The 18959-nt window shown below is 29.7% G+C and overlaps 1 protein-coding gene across 3 annotated transcripts; it reads left to right on the forward strand.

Moving 5' to 3' along the window:
- Window positions 1–12036: 12036 nt before the first annotated feature.
- Window positions 12037–18661, forward strand: LOC104106863 (26S proteasome non-ATPase regulatory subunit 8 homolog A-like). Of its 3 annotated transcripts, none has more exons than XM_009615512.4 (6): window positions 12037–12218; window positions 12391–12469; window positions 13439–13541; window positions 13907–14170; window positions 14514–14625; window positions 17252–17561. In XM_009615512.4, exons 1-6 carry the CDS (start codon window positions 12114–12116, stop codon window positions 17390–17392), a joined length of 804 nt encoding a protein of 267 aa, XP_009613807.1. In that variant the 5' UTR covers window positions 12037–12113; the 3' UTR covers window positions 17393–17561. The 3 variants fall into 3 exon arrangements, with proteins under 3 accessions (XP_009613807.1, XP_009613806.1, XP_070047647.1); XM_009615511.4 differs by having other exon boundaries at window positions 12040–12218; window positions 17233–17561; XM_070191546.1 differs by lacking the exon at window positions 17252–17561 and adding an exon at window positions 18632–18661 and having other exon boundaries at window positions 12042–12218.
- Window positions 18662–18959: the final 298 nt, after the last annotated feature.

The raw sequence follows: 18959 nt of genomic DNA on the forward strand, positions 1-18959 counted from the left end.
TCCACAATTAATTCAAGATTTAAAATTCAAAAGATTTTTAGTGAGAAAGGTAGTTTATTTTTGAATTGAAAGTTATTTTATTTCTGTATTTTGTATTTATCATTTGAATTGAAAGTTTCTCTATTTTTTTATTTTGTTTTTTATTTTAAAATAATTCTAAAACTCCAACTTGAAACAACTCCACAAATAATTCAAAATTTAAAACTCAAAAGATTTTTAGTGAGAAAAGTAGTTTATTTTTGAATTGAAAGTTGTTTTATTTCTTTATTTTTGTTTTTTATTTTAAAATAAATTTAAAACTCCAACTTGAAACTACTCCCCAATTTGAATGGGTATTTCTTTTATTTATATATTTTCGTTTTTTATTAAAACTAATTTTACTTTTAATTTGTTTTTTATTTTAATATATTTTTAAAACTCCAACTTGAAACTACTCCACAATTTTAATGGGTAATATTTTTTCGATTTTTATTATAGCTAATTGCTAATTATAAGATATCTATATTTATTGATACAAATAGAGTAACCAATTAATTCAAAATTTAAAATTCAAAAGATTTTTTAGTTATAAAAGTAGTTTATTTTGTCTTAAAACTCCAACTTGAAACTACTCCCAAATTTGAATTTGTAATTTTTTATTTTTTTCAATTTTATTTTTTATTTAAAATAATTTTAAAACACCAACTTTGTTGGAGCTTTATCCTAAAAATCTATACTTGGCATCTCATGATTATACCACTTAGCATCATATAATTATTTACTTTTTTTGTGTGTGTGTGTGTTTGTGTGTGTGTGTGTGTGTGTATATATATATATATATATATATATATATATATATATATATATATATATATATATATATATATATATATATATAGACTACTATATTAGAAAGAAACTACTCCCCAATCTAAATTGGTAATTTTTTATTTCTTTTTTATTTGAAAATTATTTTAAAACTTCAACTTGAAACCACACCCCAATTTAATTGGCAATTTTTTATTTCTTTATTTTCATTTTTTATTTTAAAATAATTTAAAACTCCAACTTGAAACTATTCCCCAACTTGAATAGGTAATTTTTATTATTATTAATTTTTTCATTATTTTATTGTAGCTAATTTGATTTTTTCTTAGTTTTCATTTTTTAATTTTAAAATAACTTTAAAACTCCAACTTGAAACTACTCCCCAATTTGAATGAGTAGTTATTTTTTTTATATTTTTGTTTTTTTAATATAGCTAATTATAAGATATCTATATTTATTAATTCAAATAGACTAACTAATTAATTCAAAATTTAAAATTCAAAAGATTTTTTAGTTAGAAAAGGTAGTTTATTTTTGAATTGAAAGTTTTTTTATTTTTTTATTTTCGTTTTTATTTTAAAATAAATTTAAAACTCCAACTTTAAACTACTCCCCAATTTGAATGGGTATTTCTTTTATTTATATATTTCCGTTTTTTATTATACCTAATTTTACTTTTTCATTTGTTTTTTTAATCTTAATTTACTTTTAAAACTCCAACTTGAAACTACTCCCCAATTTTAATGGGTAATTGTTTTTCAATTTTTATTATAGCTAATTATAAGATATCTATATTTATTAATTCAAATAGAATAATCAATTAATTCAAAGATTTTTCAGTTAGAAAAGTAGCTTATTTTATCTTAAAACTCCAATTTGAAACTACTCCCAAATTTGAATTTGTAATTTTTTATTTTTTTCAATTTCATTTTTTATTTAAAATAATTTTAAAACACCAACTTTGTTGGAGCTTTATCCTAAAAATCTATACTTGGCGTTTCATGGATATACCACTTGGTATCATATAATTATTTACTTCTCTTTATTCGTGTTGTGTGTGTGTGTGTGTGTATATATATATATATATATATATATATATATATATATATATATATATATATATATATATATATATATATAAAGACTACTATATTAGAAAAAAACTACTCCCCAATTTAAATTGGCAATATTTTATTTTTTTATTTCCATTTTTTATTTTAAAATAGTTTTAAAACTCCAACTTGTAACCACACCCAAATTTGAATTGGCAATTTTTTATTTCTTTATTTTCGTTTTTTATTTTAAAATAATTTAAAACTCCAAATTGAAACTATTCCCCGACTTGAATAGGTAGTTTTTTTATTATTATTATTTTCCTTTTTTTATTGTAGCTAATTTTATTTTTTCTTATTTTTCGTTTTTTAATTTTAAAATAACTTTAAAACTCCCACTTGAAACTACTCCCCAATTTAAATGAGTAGTTATTTTTTTATATATTTTTGTTTTTTTAATATAGCTAATTATAATATATCTATATTTATTAATTCAAATAGAGTAACCAATTAATTCAAAATTTAAAAAGTTTTTTTATAGTTAAAAAGGTAGTTTATTTTGTCTTAATAATGCCACTTGGTTTTTTGTGGTTATGCCGCTTGTCTTAATAATGTGCTTTTGCCTCTCCTTTTATTATATAAAGATTTTAAAATAAATTAAAATTCCAACTTGAAACTATTCCCCAACTTGAATAGGTATTGTTTTATTATTATTAATTTTTTCATTTTTTTATTGTAGCTAATTTAATTTTTTCTTATTTTTCGTTTTTTAATTTTAAAATAACTTTGAAACTCCAACTTGAAACTACGCCCCAATTCAATGAGTAGTTATTTTTTTTATATTTTCGTTTTTTTAATATAGCTAATTATAAGATATCTATATTTATTAATTCAAATAGAGTAACCAATTAATTCAAAATTTAAAAAGGTTTTTTTTTAGTTAAAAGGTAGTTTATTTTGTCTTAATAATACCACTTGGATTTTTGTGGTTATGCCACTTGTCTTAAGAATGAGCTTTTGCCTATTCTTTTATTATATATAGATTTTAAATAATTTAAAACTCCAACTTGAAACCACTCCCCAATTTTAATGAGTAGCTATCTTCTTTATATTTTTGTTTTTTTTAATATAGCTAATTATAAGATATCTATATTTATTAATTCAAATAGAGTAATCAATTAATTCAAAATTTAAAAAGGTATTTTTTAGTTAAAAAGTAGTTTATTTTGTCTTAATAATGCCACTTGGCTTTTTGTGGTTATGTCACTTGTCTTAATATTGTGCTTTTGCCTCTCCTTTTATTATATAAAGATTTTTCATTTTTTAAAACTCCAACTTGAAACTATTCCCCAACTTGAATAGGTATTTTTGTTTTATTATTAATTTTGTTATTTTTTTTATTGTAGCTAATTTAATTGTTTCTTATTTTTCGTTTGTTACTTTCAAAATAACTTTAAACTGCAACTTGAAACTACGCCCCAATTTGAATGAGTAGTTATTTTTTTTATATTTTTGTTTTTTAATATAGCTAATTATAAGATATTTATATTTATTAATTCAAATAGAGTAACCAATTAATTTAAAATTTAAAAAGGTTTTTTTAGTTAAAAAGGTAGTTTATTTTGTCTTAATAATGCCACTTGGCTTTTTGTGGTTATGCCACTTGTCTTAATAATGTGCTTTTGCCTCTCCTTTTATTATATATAGATTTTTTGTTTTTTAATTTTAAAATAAATTTTAAACTCCAACTTGAAACTACTCCCCAATTTGAATGAGTAGTTATTATTTTTTATATATTTTCGTTTTTTTAATATAGCTAATTATAATATATCTATATTTATTAATTCAAATAGAGTAACCAATTAATTCAAAATTTTAAAAGTTTTTTTTAGTTAAAAAGGTAGTTTATTTTGTCTTAATAATGCCACTTGACTTTTTGTGGTTATGTCACTTGTCTTAATAATGTGCTTTTGCCTTTCCTTTTATTATATATAGACTAGTGTTATACCCCGCGCCATGCACGGACAAACCAAAAGAATCTTATGAAATTATGATCTGATATATCATATTATTTTAATAAATTTTAGTTGCTATTCTATTTTCTAGTACAATGTGCAAAAATATAACAAATTTATATAATTAAAGGATACACATCATATAGTAATTAAATAAATTATGTATTTCTTATTTTATTTTTTATTAAATTAGCAAGTACTTAGTACTAAATATTTACTAAACACTTATCAATTGGCTTAATATTTTATCACTATTTTTTATAATATAAAATAGATATATATGTTCTTACTCTCAAAATATTTTTATTATTTTTACTATTTAAAATTCTTTAATTGTCTAAATTTATTAATATATTTTTTGAGTGTTATTTATTTACCTATTATTTTTATTAATTAATATAAATTACAAAATATTTTAATATTATCTTTATCCCTCTCTTTTTATACATTCTTTTCTACTGTAATATTTGATTAGCTTTCTCATTTTGCATTCTACTTGTAATTAGAATTATGTAATATCTTTTTATTGGATAAATTATAATTTTGAATTCATCAAAAATATAAAAATATAAGTCTTTTAATTTTTAAAAAAATATACTGATATTTTTAATAATTATTATTTTGTGTTATATATATATATATATAATATTTTTATCTTATGTATAAATATCCTACTATTATTTGTTTTTTTAATTTGAAAGTATGAGTTATATTCTTCTATTTAATAACTAAAACTTCCTATATGAAAAAATTAATTAATATCTACATTTTACGTTATCACTTGGAATTCTTTCTTTCTTTAATATTCTTCCTTTATGACTCTTTGTTTATTATAATTTCAATTATGAGTATATGTACGAATTTTCTCATCATAATGCTACTTATAAGTCTTATATTTCTATATTTTTTCTATAAAAAAAAAATTGTTCCTTGCTTATTAGTATTATCAAATTATGACATGAAATATTTAGTAACTTACCACATTAATTTAATAAAATGGATATAGTTTTGTATTACTCGTAGAATTTAAATTGAATTTATCTTGTATGACTATTTATCAGGATTCTCTCGTTGTTCAAATTTATCAATAATATTTTTGAGTATTATTTATTTACTTATTTTTGTCAAATAAATTTAAAGTATAGATAAAATCATATTATCTTTATTTTTCTCTTTATATATTAGTTTTTGTTCTATAATATCACGATCCAATTTCTCCTATAGCCCGTGATGGCGCCTAACGTTGCCACGCAAGCCAACGGCGAACTGGCCATGTATTTATTCCTTTAATTATTTCAAAGTAGTTGATTTTTTTATTTATTAAGTAAATGAGAAGTGAAAATTTTGATAAAGTAAAGCGCAAACAAATAAAATAACAAGTGTGGTGAAATAAATACTCAAAAGCCATCAAGTGTCTACTAGCATATTTCCAAGCCCCGATGTTATAAGTGTATGAGCAACTAGTAGAATATACAAAACACCTAAACTACTGTCTGAAATGAGATAGACAGAAAGTAAATACAAAAGAGAGAGACGACGGATGCTGCATAACGGACTCGGAGAGCAGCTCACCACTTTGCCGTAGGGTAACGGGGGGTGCGCGCCTGAATGAATACCAGATGCAACTGCCTCAGATCCTGCACGATTAGTGCAGAAGTATAGCGTGAGTACATAAACAACATGTACCCAGTAAGTATCCAGTCTAACCTCGAAGAAGTAGTGACGAGGGGTCGACATCGACACTTACTATGGGCCAATAATAAAAATACAAAAATTCTAAATAGGCATGGAATATGTGAATAATAATAATAATAATAATAATAATAATAATAATAATAATAATAATAATAATAATAATAATAATAATAATAATAATAATAATAATAATAATAATAATAATAATAATAATAATAATAATAATAATAATAGCATAATAGCATAATAGCAAGTAGTAAATAAATAATTCTTTAACTGATAGTAATTTCCAAAATCTCCAACTAACACATACTAACTCCAAAACAATTCCGGGCCAATAAATAAATTATAACCTCTTAAGTCATAAAAATAATATCAAGTGTATTCGGTCTCCAAGTATTAACATGCACGATTTATGGCGAGGTCGTACAGCCCGATCCAGAATAATGTGTACATTGTCGAGGGTCGAGCAGCACGAACCATAGATGCATCTATTATACTGGCGAGGCATTCGGCCCGCTCCACAAGAAGAGAGAATACTTTATGAACATCCAATTTAAAAGTTATCACAAGACTAATATACAAGGAAGCACAATTTTTATTAACGGTCAAATAACCCGCCAAAACTCAAAGTAAGTGAAATTCGGCCTTTACGAATCCTTTTTCAAGTTTCAATATAAGTTAGGAACTTACATTAATAAGTAGAGTGCAAACAACACAAGTATTTCATGATTTGGATCCTAAAACTACTCGGACTTAAGCATGATTAGTAGCTATGCACGAGCTCTTGTCACCTCGTGCATACGTAACCCCCACAATTAGAAGCAAATAGTAATTTAAAATATCTATGGGGTAAAATCCCTCTTACGAGGTTAGGCAAGAAACTTACCTCGTCTCAAAGCTCACTTTCCGGCCCACAAATTCGCTCTAAAGCCTCAACTTGGTGCCGAACAATCCGAAGCTAGTCAAATGTTATATAAATTAATCAATATACGTTCACAAGTTCATAATTTAGCTATTATAGTAATTACCCAACCCAAATTAGAAGATTTATAAAATTCACCCCCGGGCTCACGTACCCGAATTTCGGAATTTTTTGAAGATAAATATTACTCATAGCCTCACGAACTTAAATATATAATTTTTACTTAATTCCATAACCAATTTCGTGGTTAGATCTTATTTTTACCAAAACCCTAGTTTTTTCGCAAATCCCCTTTAATTTCACGAGTTTCCATGTTAAATGTATTTATGATTCGTGTATTTAGCTAAAGAATTGATAGGGATCACTTAGCTCTTGATGTTGATGAAATCCCTCCACAAAATGCTCTCAAAACCGCCTAAGACCAAGTGGGAAATGAAGGAAATGAAGCTAAGTCCCGTAATAAAATACTCTTGCACAAGTCGAAGATATCGCATTTGCGACATCTTGTTCACAAATGCGAGGGTCGCAATTGCGACAAAACCATCGCAAATGCGAAGGCTGGCCATCTCTGACATGGTCGCAAATGCGACCAAAAACTTCGCATTTGCGAAGAGGTATTGATCGCAAAAGCGAAGGAAAAGCTCGTAAATGCGAGTCCTGCCTCACCCAGGCTTCATCGCAATTGCGAAGCCCACCTCACAAATGTGAACAAAACCTCGCATTTGCGATACCCGAGGCACCAGCAAAAAAACCCAGAAAACTGAAGTCCTTCCACCCCTCCGAACGCGTCCAAAACTCACCCATTCCCTCGGGGCTCCACACCAAACGTTCACACAAGTCGAAAAATACCATACGAGCTCGCTCACATGATCAAAACACCGAAATAACATCTAGAATCACGAATAGGATGCCAATATCCATGAATTAAATCATAAAACTCAATAATTTCTAGAAACACTTCCGCGCGTCCGATTTCTATCAAATCTACTCGAAATGACACCAAAATTTGCATACAAGTCACAAATCACCATACAGAACTATTCCCATGCTCGGAATCCCAAACAGACATCGATAATACCAAAACCTACTCCAAACCCAAACTTAAAGAACTTGAAAAACCTTCAATGCGCCAACATTCAATATTAAGCGCCGAAACGCTCCCGAGTCATCCGAAAATTGATCTGAACATACGCCAAGTCCAAAATCATCATACGAACCTATTGGGATCGTCAAATCCCGGTTATGATGTCGTTTATTCAAAATGTTGACTCAAGTCAAACTTAACTATTTTAGGCAAATATTAAGGAACCTACTTGTTCCGATTTCAACCCGAACCCTTCCAAACCCGAACTAACCATCCCCGTAAGCCATAAAATAGTAAAAGTACATACGGAGAGTCTTAATTAGGGGGACGGAAATCTAAAAAGTAAAACGACCTGTCGGGTCATTACATATAATACTTTAGTTTTTTTTAAATTTAGCGTTTATCTATAATATGCTATTTTTCTAAATACGTGGTGTTAAATTAGTTCAAAGTTTAAACAGAGAAGTTCATTTGTTATATATCATAAATCTACTAAGAACTATAATAATTATTATTTTAGTATCACTTTCAATAAGCAATTAAATTAAATTCTCCGTCCTTATTGTATTTAGTATGAAAGTTGATTTTAATTTTTTATTAAAATTACTACATTAAAATTTAAATTATTTCTTTATATTTTTATTTATTTCGTAGAATTATGTTGGTTGTCTATATTTTTTGTTTTTATTTTATCTATTGTAATATTTTCAGTTACACGATTTTATCTATATAGCATGACCATATGAATTATTTCAAAAAACGTTCTCATCTCAAAGATCAAATACGTCTTATCCTTTTATATATCTCAACACTAAAATTTTGTATTTACATATTTTTCCCTTTTTTGGGATTTTCTTGTCCATGTTTAAGTTACCCATAATTTAGAATTGTTGATATTTTCTGCTACTCTCATGATAACAAAGACTTTGGTTTTTCTTTTTCTTGTAATGAAATTTTTCATCTACTTTTATTCCTGTGTTATTTTATTCTATAGCTCAGATTAATATTTAAACTTACCAATAATATTTTTGAGTATTATTTATTTTAATTTTTACATTACTCAAAGTGTAAATTTTCTCACACTATCTCCACCCCCCTTTTCTATATTATTTTCCTTACTATAAAATTTGATGTAATTATTTCATCTAGTAGTTAATTTAATAATAAACAAAAAAATAAATGTGCATATGCTCGTACTTTATACTTTACCAAAATCTCAGGGTATGTTTTCGTCTTTGGAGTTTTCTTTTTCAATTCAAAAGCTTGGATAAGTTTTTGTTTGATTTTGTTTAACAGAATAAATAGATAGAGGGTTCAAAATTAAATATTTTCCCCATACAAATGAGATGTATCTTTGGTGCACGGCAAGTTGTTGGAATTAAGTTAGAAATTAAAGTATTATTTGTGCATTCAAATTTTTTTTGCGCAAACAAGTAGAAGAAGAAAAGGCGGGTCTCCGTTGCTTTTTTAAGGGTGAATGACACAATTACCCACAAAAATAAAACTATTTATCCTTGTCTACCCATTTACTTTTTTACCCATCAAACTAATCACCTTTTCTGCCCATAGTAGCTTTTGTAAGTAATTTCCTCTTTTTTCTCCTTTTTTATTTTTATTTCTCTGTTTCTATTCTTTTTTCCTTCTTTTCTCCTTTTCGTTTTTCTCGTTTCTTCTTCTTTTCTGTTTATTTTTTTTTCCCCAAATCATATTATTATTATTATTCACACTCATATTTGGCTCCTTATTTATTTATTTGTTTATTTTCTTTATTTGTTGTTTCTTTTCTAATTTCATTTAACTCCTTTTTCTTTTATTTTCATTTTCTCTTCATAATCTAATTTTATTGACTTTTTTTGCTCTATTTTATTATTCTTCTTTTTTATATAATAAAAAAAATAATTAATAAAATAAATATTTGTTCACCTTTTTTTTGAAAATATAACTGGTATAATATGCATTTTGTCTTTTTATTAATTTAATTATTAGAGCAACTACATTATAACTGTTTTCTCTTCTCTTTTTTTGCGCTCATTTTTTTCTTTTTTAATTTTATTTATTATTGTTTCAAATCATTTTTTATTTCCTATTTTCGCAATCTAATTCCACACACATTTAGCTCCTTTATTTTTGTTCTTTTTGTTTATTTGTATTTTTTATATTTTAATTATTAGAAAATAACTTACATTTACCATATGGTATATCAAAAATAATATATTTGTAGCAATTGAAGTATATTATTGCAGTATACTATGATACCTACATACTATATATCATATACTGACTAGGTATATGATATCGAGAACTCTGTTAGAAAATTAAAAAAGGACCCGTATTTTTTTTTTTGAAAAATTTAAAAAATACCAAATTTAACTATATTGTTATGTTATATCATATACTTTAATAGTATATTTTTGCAATAAATTATACACTATTGAATTATATATTATATACCAATATGGTATATAGTATGTTATTTTGGTATATAGTATAAATTAGTATTCTTCGCTTGTTCAACTCAATTTCAACCTAAATTTCAAAAATTCACTCCAGAATTCCCACCAAATTGACTCATACTTTACCCACAACCTCCAATCAAAATATTTTAGATTAAATATTTTGTTTTAATAATTTTTTTTAAAAATATATGAGAACTCCGTTGAAAAGTGGAAAAAGAACTCAATGAAAAATTCAAAAAATTCTAAAAGGACCAATTGCTTGCTAATAGTATACTGAAATAGTATACCGTTAGAATGAAACAATATACCAAAATGGTATATAATATATCATTTTGGTAGACAATACAAATTCTTATTTGCCAGTTCAACGTAATTAATTATACAGTATTGAATTAAATATTATATATAAAATAATATATAGTATGTTTACAATACAAATTAGTCTTCTTCGCTAGTTCAATTCAATTTCAACTTAAATTTCAAAAACCTACTCCAGAATTTTCAACAAATTGGCTCAACCTTTAGCCACAACCTCCAATCAAATATTTCAAACTAAATATTTTGATTAAAGAAAAATTAAAAAATATGAGAACTCCGTTGAAAAAGAACTCAATGAAAATTTTAAAAAATTTTAAAAGGACCAAATTGTAATAGTATATTATTACTTTATATAGTATACTATAACAATATACTGTTGAAATGAGCTGTATACCAAAATGGTATATAGTATATCATTTTGGTATACAATACAAATTCTTCTTCGCCAGTTCAATGCAATAAATTACACACTATTGAATTAAATATTATATACCAAAAAAGTATATAGTATATTAATTTGGTATATAGTAACAATTAGTCTTCTTCGCCAGTTCAACTCAATTTTAACCTAAATTTAAAAAATCTACCCAAGAATTTCCATCAAATTAAATCAAACTTTAGCCACAACCTCCAATCAAATATTTCAAACTGAATATTTTGAAGAATTTTTTTTTAAAAAACATGAGAACTCTGTTGAAAAGTTGAAAAATACTCAATTAAAATTTTAAAAAAAATTCAAAAGGACAAAATTGTAATAGTATACTGTTACATTATATAATATACTGTAACAGTATACCGTTGGAATGAACTGTATACCAGAATGGTATGTACTATATCATTTTGGTATACAATACAAATTCTTCTTCTCTAGTTCAACTCAACTTTAATCCAAATTAAAAAATTTACTGCAAAATCTCCACAAAAATTCACTCAATGTTTAGCTACAACCTTCAATTAACATTTCAAACAAACCCAAGTACAATTGGATAAAAACAACTATAAACTCAATATATGAATTTCAAGATTCAAGGTCCTTCAATGGTGGTTTTGACTTTTTCAAGAAAAAGAAAAAGACAAAAAAAGGGAGAAGATAAATTATATCAAAGGATAAAAAGATAAAGAAAAGAAGAGATGGGGAAACATAAAATTTCTTAAAAAAAAGTTTTTTGGCATACGTTGAAATAAAAACCAGTATTTGCTAATTTACTTTCTAAATATGCTATTAAATGTGTGAGCATAAATATTGATGGATATCTTTTTTAAAATAATAATAATAGTAATATCCTTTTGTGTTCTACAAATTCATATATGTTTATAATATTATATATTATTTAATAAATATTATATTATTTTTTAATTAGTATTATTATGATAAGATGATGAAAAATATTGAAAAAATGTGATACACTTAAAAGATATAAAAAATATGCATAAATGAATCTATGAGAACACGAGCTTTCATGCTAAACAATGGGAAGGTAAGAATGGATGGAGGGGGCAAAATAAATATGCCGCATAGGTATAAAACGTAAAATAAATGAACATGGGTAGATACGGTTAATTATTTTGTCTTCTATAGGTATATAGCATAATTTACCCCTTTTTGAAATAGTGATTATTTTTTAAAATACAATGCAAATAATGGCTATATTTTAAATAGCTAGTGGCTTTTGTCCCCCAATTAATCCCAAAAATTCTGATGTTCCTGTTGATTTGTTTGTGAGCGCCGAAGGGAAGCAAAGCTTTTGGAAGAACATAGACATGGATCCAAAGCTTACAGAGATTTCACAGCTGTTCGAACGATTCAAAGCTGCAACTGTACGGAACGAATTCGAAACTTGCACTAGATTTCTCTCCCAACTGAAGGTAATCGCTTCAAATCCACTACCAAATGCTCAAGCTCATCAATACTTGCATTTGTGCGGAATTGTTTCTCCTTTTTCTCTTTGCTAGACATTGGCAGTAATTCTTCCGACTGGTTGAAATCAGTGTTAATTATTTTCTTTATTCTTAACATTATCTTCTTTTGATGTTGCAGGTTCTATTGACCGAATACAAGAGCCTGCCTCCCCTATTTCAGAACACACCTAATGCTATCCGAGAGTTGACGATTGCAAGTAATATGCTCCACTCTTTTTATCTGATTTTATTTTAGTTCTCTGCTTATTGCTTTCTACTGACTTTTGAAACATTGATAGGAAGTACATAAAGTAATATGAAAGTTTGAAAGATGGAACTGTTAAACAAATAATTAAAGATGAATACAGATGCTTACACATTTTCATGTGTGAGACGAGAGTAAATCAGAAAATCAGTGACTGTGAGAAGACAAGACCTATATTCTATGAGGCCAGTTATCAGGTAGATTTAGTACCATTTTCCTATCTGGTGGGTGTGGCTAGTGAGAAAATAATTGGACATCATTGTTTTGTGAAACTCTAAAAAGATGAGAATTTGCTTGCTTGCGCTTTTAGTTTTGTGGTAGTTTCAAAATAAATCTCAATGTTTTGCTTATTCCCTGCGATAGTTGCTTTAAGTATCCCAGCATCCTTGTTATTCATTGTTATAGAACACATTGCAGATAGCTTCACAAAGCTAGGAAACACAATGGTTTTATTACCTATGCTTTCATTTTGTTATAAACGTTGCGTTCACACTACTCTTTCATTCCTCTTAGTGCTATGCTTTAACTACCGGTTATTATTTTGCTTTTCACTTATTTTCTGGTTCTGGTGATGCTGTTCTTTGTTCTATGATTTCTATTGATGGTACTGATATATTGCCTCTTTTCTTTTGTCTTCTTGAGCCGAGGGTCTTTCGGAAACAACCTCTTTACCCCCTCGGGGTAGGGGTAAGGTCTGCGTACACACTAACCTCCCCAGACCCCACTAGTAGGATTTCACTGGGTAGTTGTTGTTGTTGTTGCTTTCATTTTGTTATACTCAATCTGTTGGGATTCTTGTTGGGTTTCAAATGTGACAATGATAGATCTTTAGCTGTATGTATTTGGAAATTGGTATAAGTATATGGTTTTCCTGTTCTCCACACTCATAATGGATTAACGATCAGTGACATAACATTTACAGGAGATATATATGAGCATGCAGTTGTTCTAGCTGTAAAGATGGAAGACCAGGATGCATTTGAGAGGGACTTTTTCCAGCTGAAACCTTATTACACAGATGCTCGGTAACTAGCTGGTCACTCTTTAATCCTGCCTGTCATTCATTCTTCTGCATATTCAAAAAGAAAGGGGAAACAAATCTGATGTTCACACGTCAAATATACATGTCAAATGAGGTTGCAGAATAAGCTTTCTGCATCAAAGCTAAATTGCAACTGGATTGGCACCTTACAGTGCTTCTCTTCAAGCTTCAAATTGCCATTTCCAACTAATTGAGGGTTTAAAGTTTAGAATAGAACATGTTAAGTATTATTCTCACATGCTTTGTTTTTATCATTGTAAGAACGGCGTGTTGAGTCTGCTTGGTTGCTGCAATGTACTTGAATTTAACCATTGTGCTTGTGCTTCTCTTTTTGTTGTGATGGAACAGTGGCCGTCTTCCACCTTCTGCACAAGAATATCCAATCTTAGGTCTCAATCTTTTGAGACTCCTTGTACAGAATAGGATTGCTGAATTCCACACAGAACTAGAGTTGCTTTCTCCTAGTGCTTTGGACAACCCTTGTATACAGCATGCTGTGGAATTGGAGCAATCCTTCATGGAAGGGGCTTACCACCGTGTGTTGAGTGCGAGGCAATCCGTGCCTGATGCAACCTACGTTTATTTCATGGACCTGTTAGCAAAGACTGTAAGGTATGTTCTATTGGTTTTAGCAAAATAACGGATATCACCAACAGTATCTATAGCTATTGGCAGAACACCAGGCTGATGATACTGGATGCTACTTTTGCTTACTCTTTTGGTGCTCTTTGAAGAATGACTTACAAGAACTTTCAGACAACCTATTATAACCTAACCTCAATTGTTTTTGGGAACTGTCTTGCTAAGCTCACTATTAGCCAGACAATTTACAACTTTGTCAATAAAACTCGGTTCCACTGCTGATTGCCAATCCATCATATTGTATACAATTATAATTCCTTGTGACAATTTCAGCTTTAGATTTAAATGGTGTAAATCATCTTGTCACTGCTAGGGATGAGATAGCTGGATGCAGTGAGAAGGCGTATGACTGTCTTTCAAGTAGTGATGCTCGACAGATGTTGCTGTTCTCCTCAGACCAAGAACTACTTGAATATGTTAGGGAGGTAAATCTACCTCTTTCCCTTTTTCTGTTCTGAAATAAGTTCTATTATACAAATATGCAAGTCATGTACAAGGCAAATAGTACTATACAACAATATTTCTGCAAATGACATCCAATCTTCTGTGGAAGTCAGAAAGCTCTGAGTTCAAAGCAAAAAAAAAAGAAAAAAGAAAAGAACAAGAAGAAGAAAAGTTAGAAAGCTTTAAGTACTCCAGAAGTACACAAAAGCATCATAATGTTTTCAGTTTGGGATGTAGAATACCGTATTCCTTCAAATTTTCATCTCTTTTTTTTTCCCCTCCATATTCTCCACGTCACTGCATTCAGGATCATTTACCATGCCTTGTCTCTCTTATTACTTCGGTGTCCTTTCCAGTTCCATAAAAGGCTCTTCACATTGCCTGATGAACCAAGTGGTTCTTCTAAGGTTAACCTTCATGGTCCAAAGTCTTAAATCAATTCTATAGTGCGCCAACAGATGTTCATATCCATCTGTTTGGAGAGCAAACACCGGCTAGTGTGTTAAATCTTCTTTTCCCAAATTTCTTCAGTTAAAATTCCTTCCTGTGCTGCTGTCTAGAGAAATATAAAACAATTCACTTTCTTAGGTGCCTAAGCTATCTAAGGAGCCCTAGAGTGTCAAACTTTCCCCTAAGCAGAAAATTATAGAAGACTTAACAGAGAATTAACCCTCTTTCTGCATTTAACTCCAGCAGTCAGATCCTTCTACCATGATCTCCTCACTGTAAAGTAGGAGTATAGTCCTTATCAATCTCGACTCCTTTCAATGTGAACAACAATTCAACAGATTTTATTGACTAGTATAAAATATAAAGTACAGGACATAGAAATATATTGGTATTAGATTGACCTTAGCCCAAACCTACTTAAACAACCTAAAGGCTTGGTCCCGTCTGAAAGTAGACCTTGTAGAAAAGCAGATGGGAAAGGTAGCCTATAGATTCAAGCAACCAGCTCAGGGAAAACTACCCAATCTTGGAAGCGGCATCCATTGATGAATGGTTATACAATGGTGGTCCGCATGGACTAATTGTTATAAACTTCCTCCTGATAGTCGACCGCTTCAGTCTTCAAGTTTTGCCTAAACTGAATATCCAAAGCAACAATGTTTCTGCCTCTTCTGAGCACTTCAGGTAGCTTTTTCTTTCCATCTATTATTCAATCAATCAAGTAAGCGTCAACCCCAAATCTGTTGAGATCTGCTGTTTATGAAACCCATTTTGCTTAAATAGTTCTGTGTTAAACAAGCGTCTTGAAGTTTGATCCAGACCTGCTATTTCAGGGGGATTCTAGTTTCCCATTGTAACTGCCATGACCAATGGATGCAACTGTCTACAAAGCTGGATGGTACATTATAAGCTGCTTTCACACACAATTCTCCTCTACTATCAAATTTTCTCTACTTTCAACTTTCCATCTGAGTCTCCTTCTCTCTCTCTCTCTCTCTCTCTCTCTATATATATATATATATATATATATATATATATATATATATTCTCAAGTTCCAAACACCTTCCTTTGCACGCTGAAACGCCCCTCCTTTGGTTGGATCATTGTGTTCCACTTTATCCATAGGAATTTTCTTCTAATTCCCAATTTCTCCAACTTTGACAGCAGCGGGAACATGGCATAATATAAGGCGAAAGGCTGTCTGATAAATTGTTAACTAGGGTTTAGCAACCTCTTCCGATTTGTCTCAAATTTCTCCACCACCCTTTGCCCTAGAGTTGTTGTGTTTGGTATTCTTCACCAAATTGGAGCCCTATATATGATGCCGGAATAGTAAAAAAAATCTGAAATCTTGTTTCTTATACCTCTTTTCGCCACCATATCTCTGAGAAACTCACTCCCGGGCCACACCCGCACCCAGACAGCATTCCCATTTGCTAAATACTCGCAAGAGTCCTCCATACCAGCTTTCCAGACCATCTTTCTCTTATTATTACTCTTTTCCAGACCGCCCCTCAACCACAAATCTCCGTAACCCAACAAAGCCTGGGTAAATGCCCGTGCTTCTTGTTTTTTGTCACTTGCCCTTCTCCTCAACTATATATGGGAAACTCTCATATTTCACTGAATTAGATAGAATTTTTTTCTCAGCTTGCTGAGCCTCTCACATAGAACACCTTTATTTCATCTCTGCTCTGTTCGCAAGATATGCTGGTAGAGGCTCCAAGGACAAAGTAGGTACAAAGTAGATGAGTCCTCTTGATAGGTGCTGACGTACCTTAGTACTACTGTATTGTGCTAGGTTCTTAGTATGAATATTCCTCATATTCCTAGTAGTCTTGCTTAGCATCAGAGAATATGATGGTAAAATCAGAAAATAGCAACTGCACCAGCCAGATACTTGTTTAAAGGACTGCCGGCTCAAACCAGTAGTAAAACCCCACATGTGGCTTATACTGGACATCATTGCCTTAAAGCCTTGTACCTCATAGAACCCAGCTCTCTCAGCCTCCGGGATACTGGATGTGTACCTGCCGGTTTTGTGGATGGCCTTTGACTCTTGTGTTTGTCTGAATCCTTCCCGATACTGTTGCCACTCTTCTCTGCACATAGAGCGATCAATTACAAGCAACAGCAGCTATTATTGTTCTCTGCAGGAGCATCCAGAGTGGGAGATCAAAAATGGCTTTGTGATTTTCCAGAAAGTAAAAGATTCCGTGCCTTGCAAGGAGATACCATCCCTGCAGCTTATCACTCAAACACTCAGCTATGCAAGGGAGCTGGAGCGAATTGTCTGAGAAACGCCACCCTGCTCTTTTTGGGATTTCAGTCTCATATATTCTCGAAATTGGACTGTACTGTGAAGATATTTCCCTTGCCTTCATCATAAACAAATTGTGATGATACTGTTAGAGAACAGTTTTTGTATCTTAAATCTTAATGAGGATCAACATCTTCCTTTTCTCCCTTTTAGGTGTCTTAAAATTTCTATCTGATATATTTTGTTCTGTCGGGTTGCTCCCATCCATACAATAAGGGAAAAAGACTCATTTTGTATGGCACTCTGGTGGCATACTTCAACATGAAACTATTCCCCAATTTGAATTGATAATTTTTTCTTTTTTTATTCTCGTTTTTTATTTTTAAATAATTATAAAACTCCAACTTTGTTGGAGCTTTGTCCTAAAAATCTACACTTGTTATCTTATGGTTATGCCACTTGGCTTAATATGGTGACTTTACCTCTCTTTTTATTATATACTAGTATCCGTACCCGCGCGTTGCGCGGAGAATATTAAATATAAATTTTCATACAAAAATATTACTTTAAAAATACGATAGACAAAAAGGAACATGCATATACTATTATTGTATGAAAATATAAACGCAGTGGAATAGTGAATTGCATCACAAAGCCTTAAAGCAACCCTAGGGAGTCTACAATTTATTGTTTTCACAGAGGTCTCTCAAATGGTGTTTTGAGTATACAATATGAGCCCATGGCAAGTCATCCCAATGCCATAATGTACTTTGATATTGTTTTCTCATAAGAATCGTCTTCTTTATTCAATTGCTATCTGAATCATCTGTAAAAGATCATCAACAACAACATACCCAATATTATCCCACACCTGTAAAAAAAAAGCGAGAGAATTAATGATAGTTGTTAAACTTTGTATGGAATTTTTAACACAGTTGCCGGGAAGAAACTTTGTGTTATAGTTCCATTGTATAAGTACAAATTATGAGGAAAAAAATGATTATCCTACATTCATATTCACATGCTCATAAGTAGTCCTAATAAAATTTAATTTTTTAGAAAAAATATGCATTGTTCTTTTAAACTGCAAAAGTTTCCTAAAATCAACTTATCTCCTCTTTACTAAAATTAGTAGAAGTTACTCATCAAGAGATGAACATCAAACATCAAATTACAGTTCTAACTTAACCTATATACTTTATGCAATATTTTTGTATCCTCTCACCATTTGAGTTTTCAATTGAGAGAACAACTTTGTTTCAATATCATATTTCAGGTGCCTGCGAAATGAGAAGTAATAATATAAAGGTGTGATAAATAGCAAAGCTTCTTCTGGGACAATTCAACTGCCTAAGAAATAAGAAGTAATATGAATGTAATCCGCACTCGCACAAAGTGACGTACAACTATAACTATGGAGGAATAGGAGGAGAATGTACCACAAAAATAGAAGCAAGCTTTGCCGAATGATGGAGGAGATCAAGTCGGTCTTCTGCCATCATATGTAATGGTCAAAATAGCACGGAGACTGTTTCTATGGACCGGCCCAACGAAACAGAAACAAATGCTCAAACGCAATCAAATTGCAGCTACAAAGTAATAGT

The sequence above is a fragment of the Nicotiana tomentosiformis genome, chromosome 12, assembly GCF_000390325.3.
Source record: "Nicotiana tomentosiformis chromosome 12, ASM39032v3, whole genome shotgun sequence".
NCBI classification, from domain to species: Eukaryota; Viridiplantae; Streptophyta; class Magnoliopsida; order Solanales; family Solanaceae; genus Nicotiana; species Nicotiana tomentosiformis.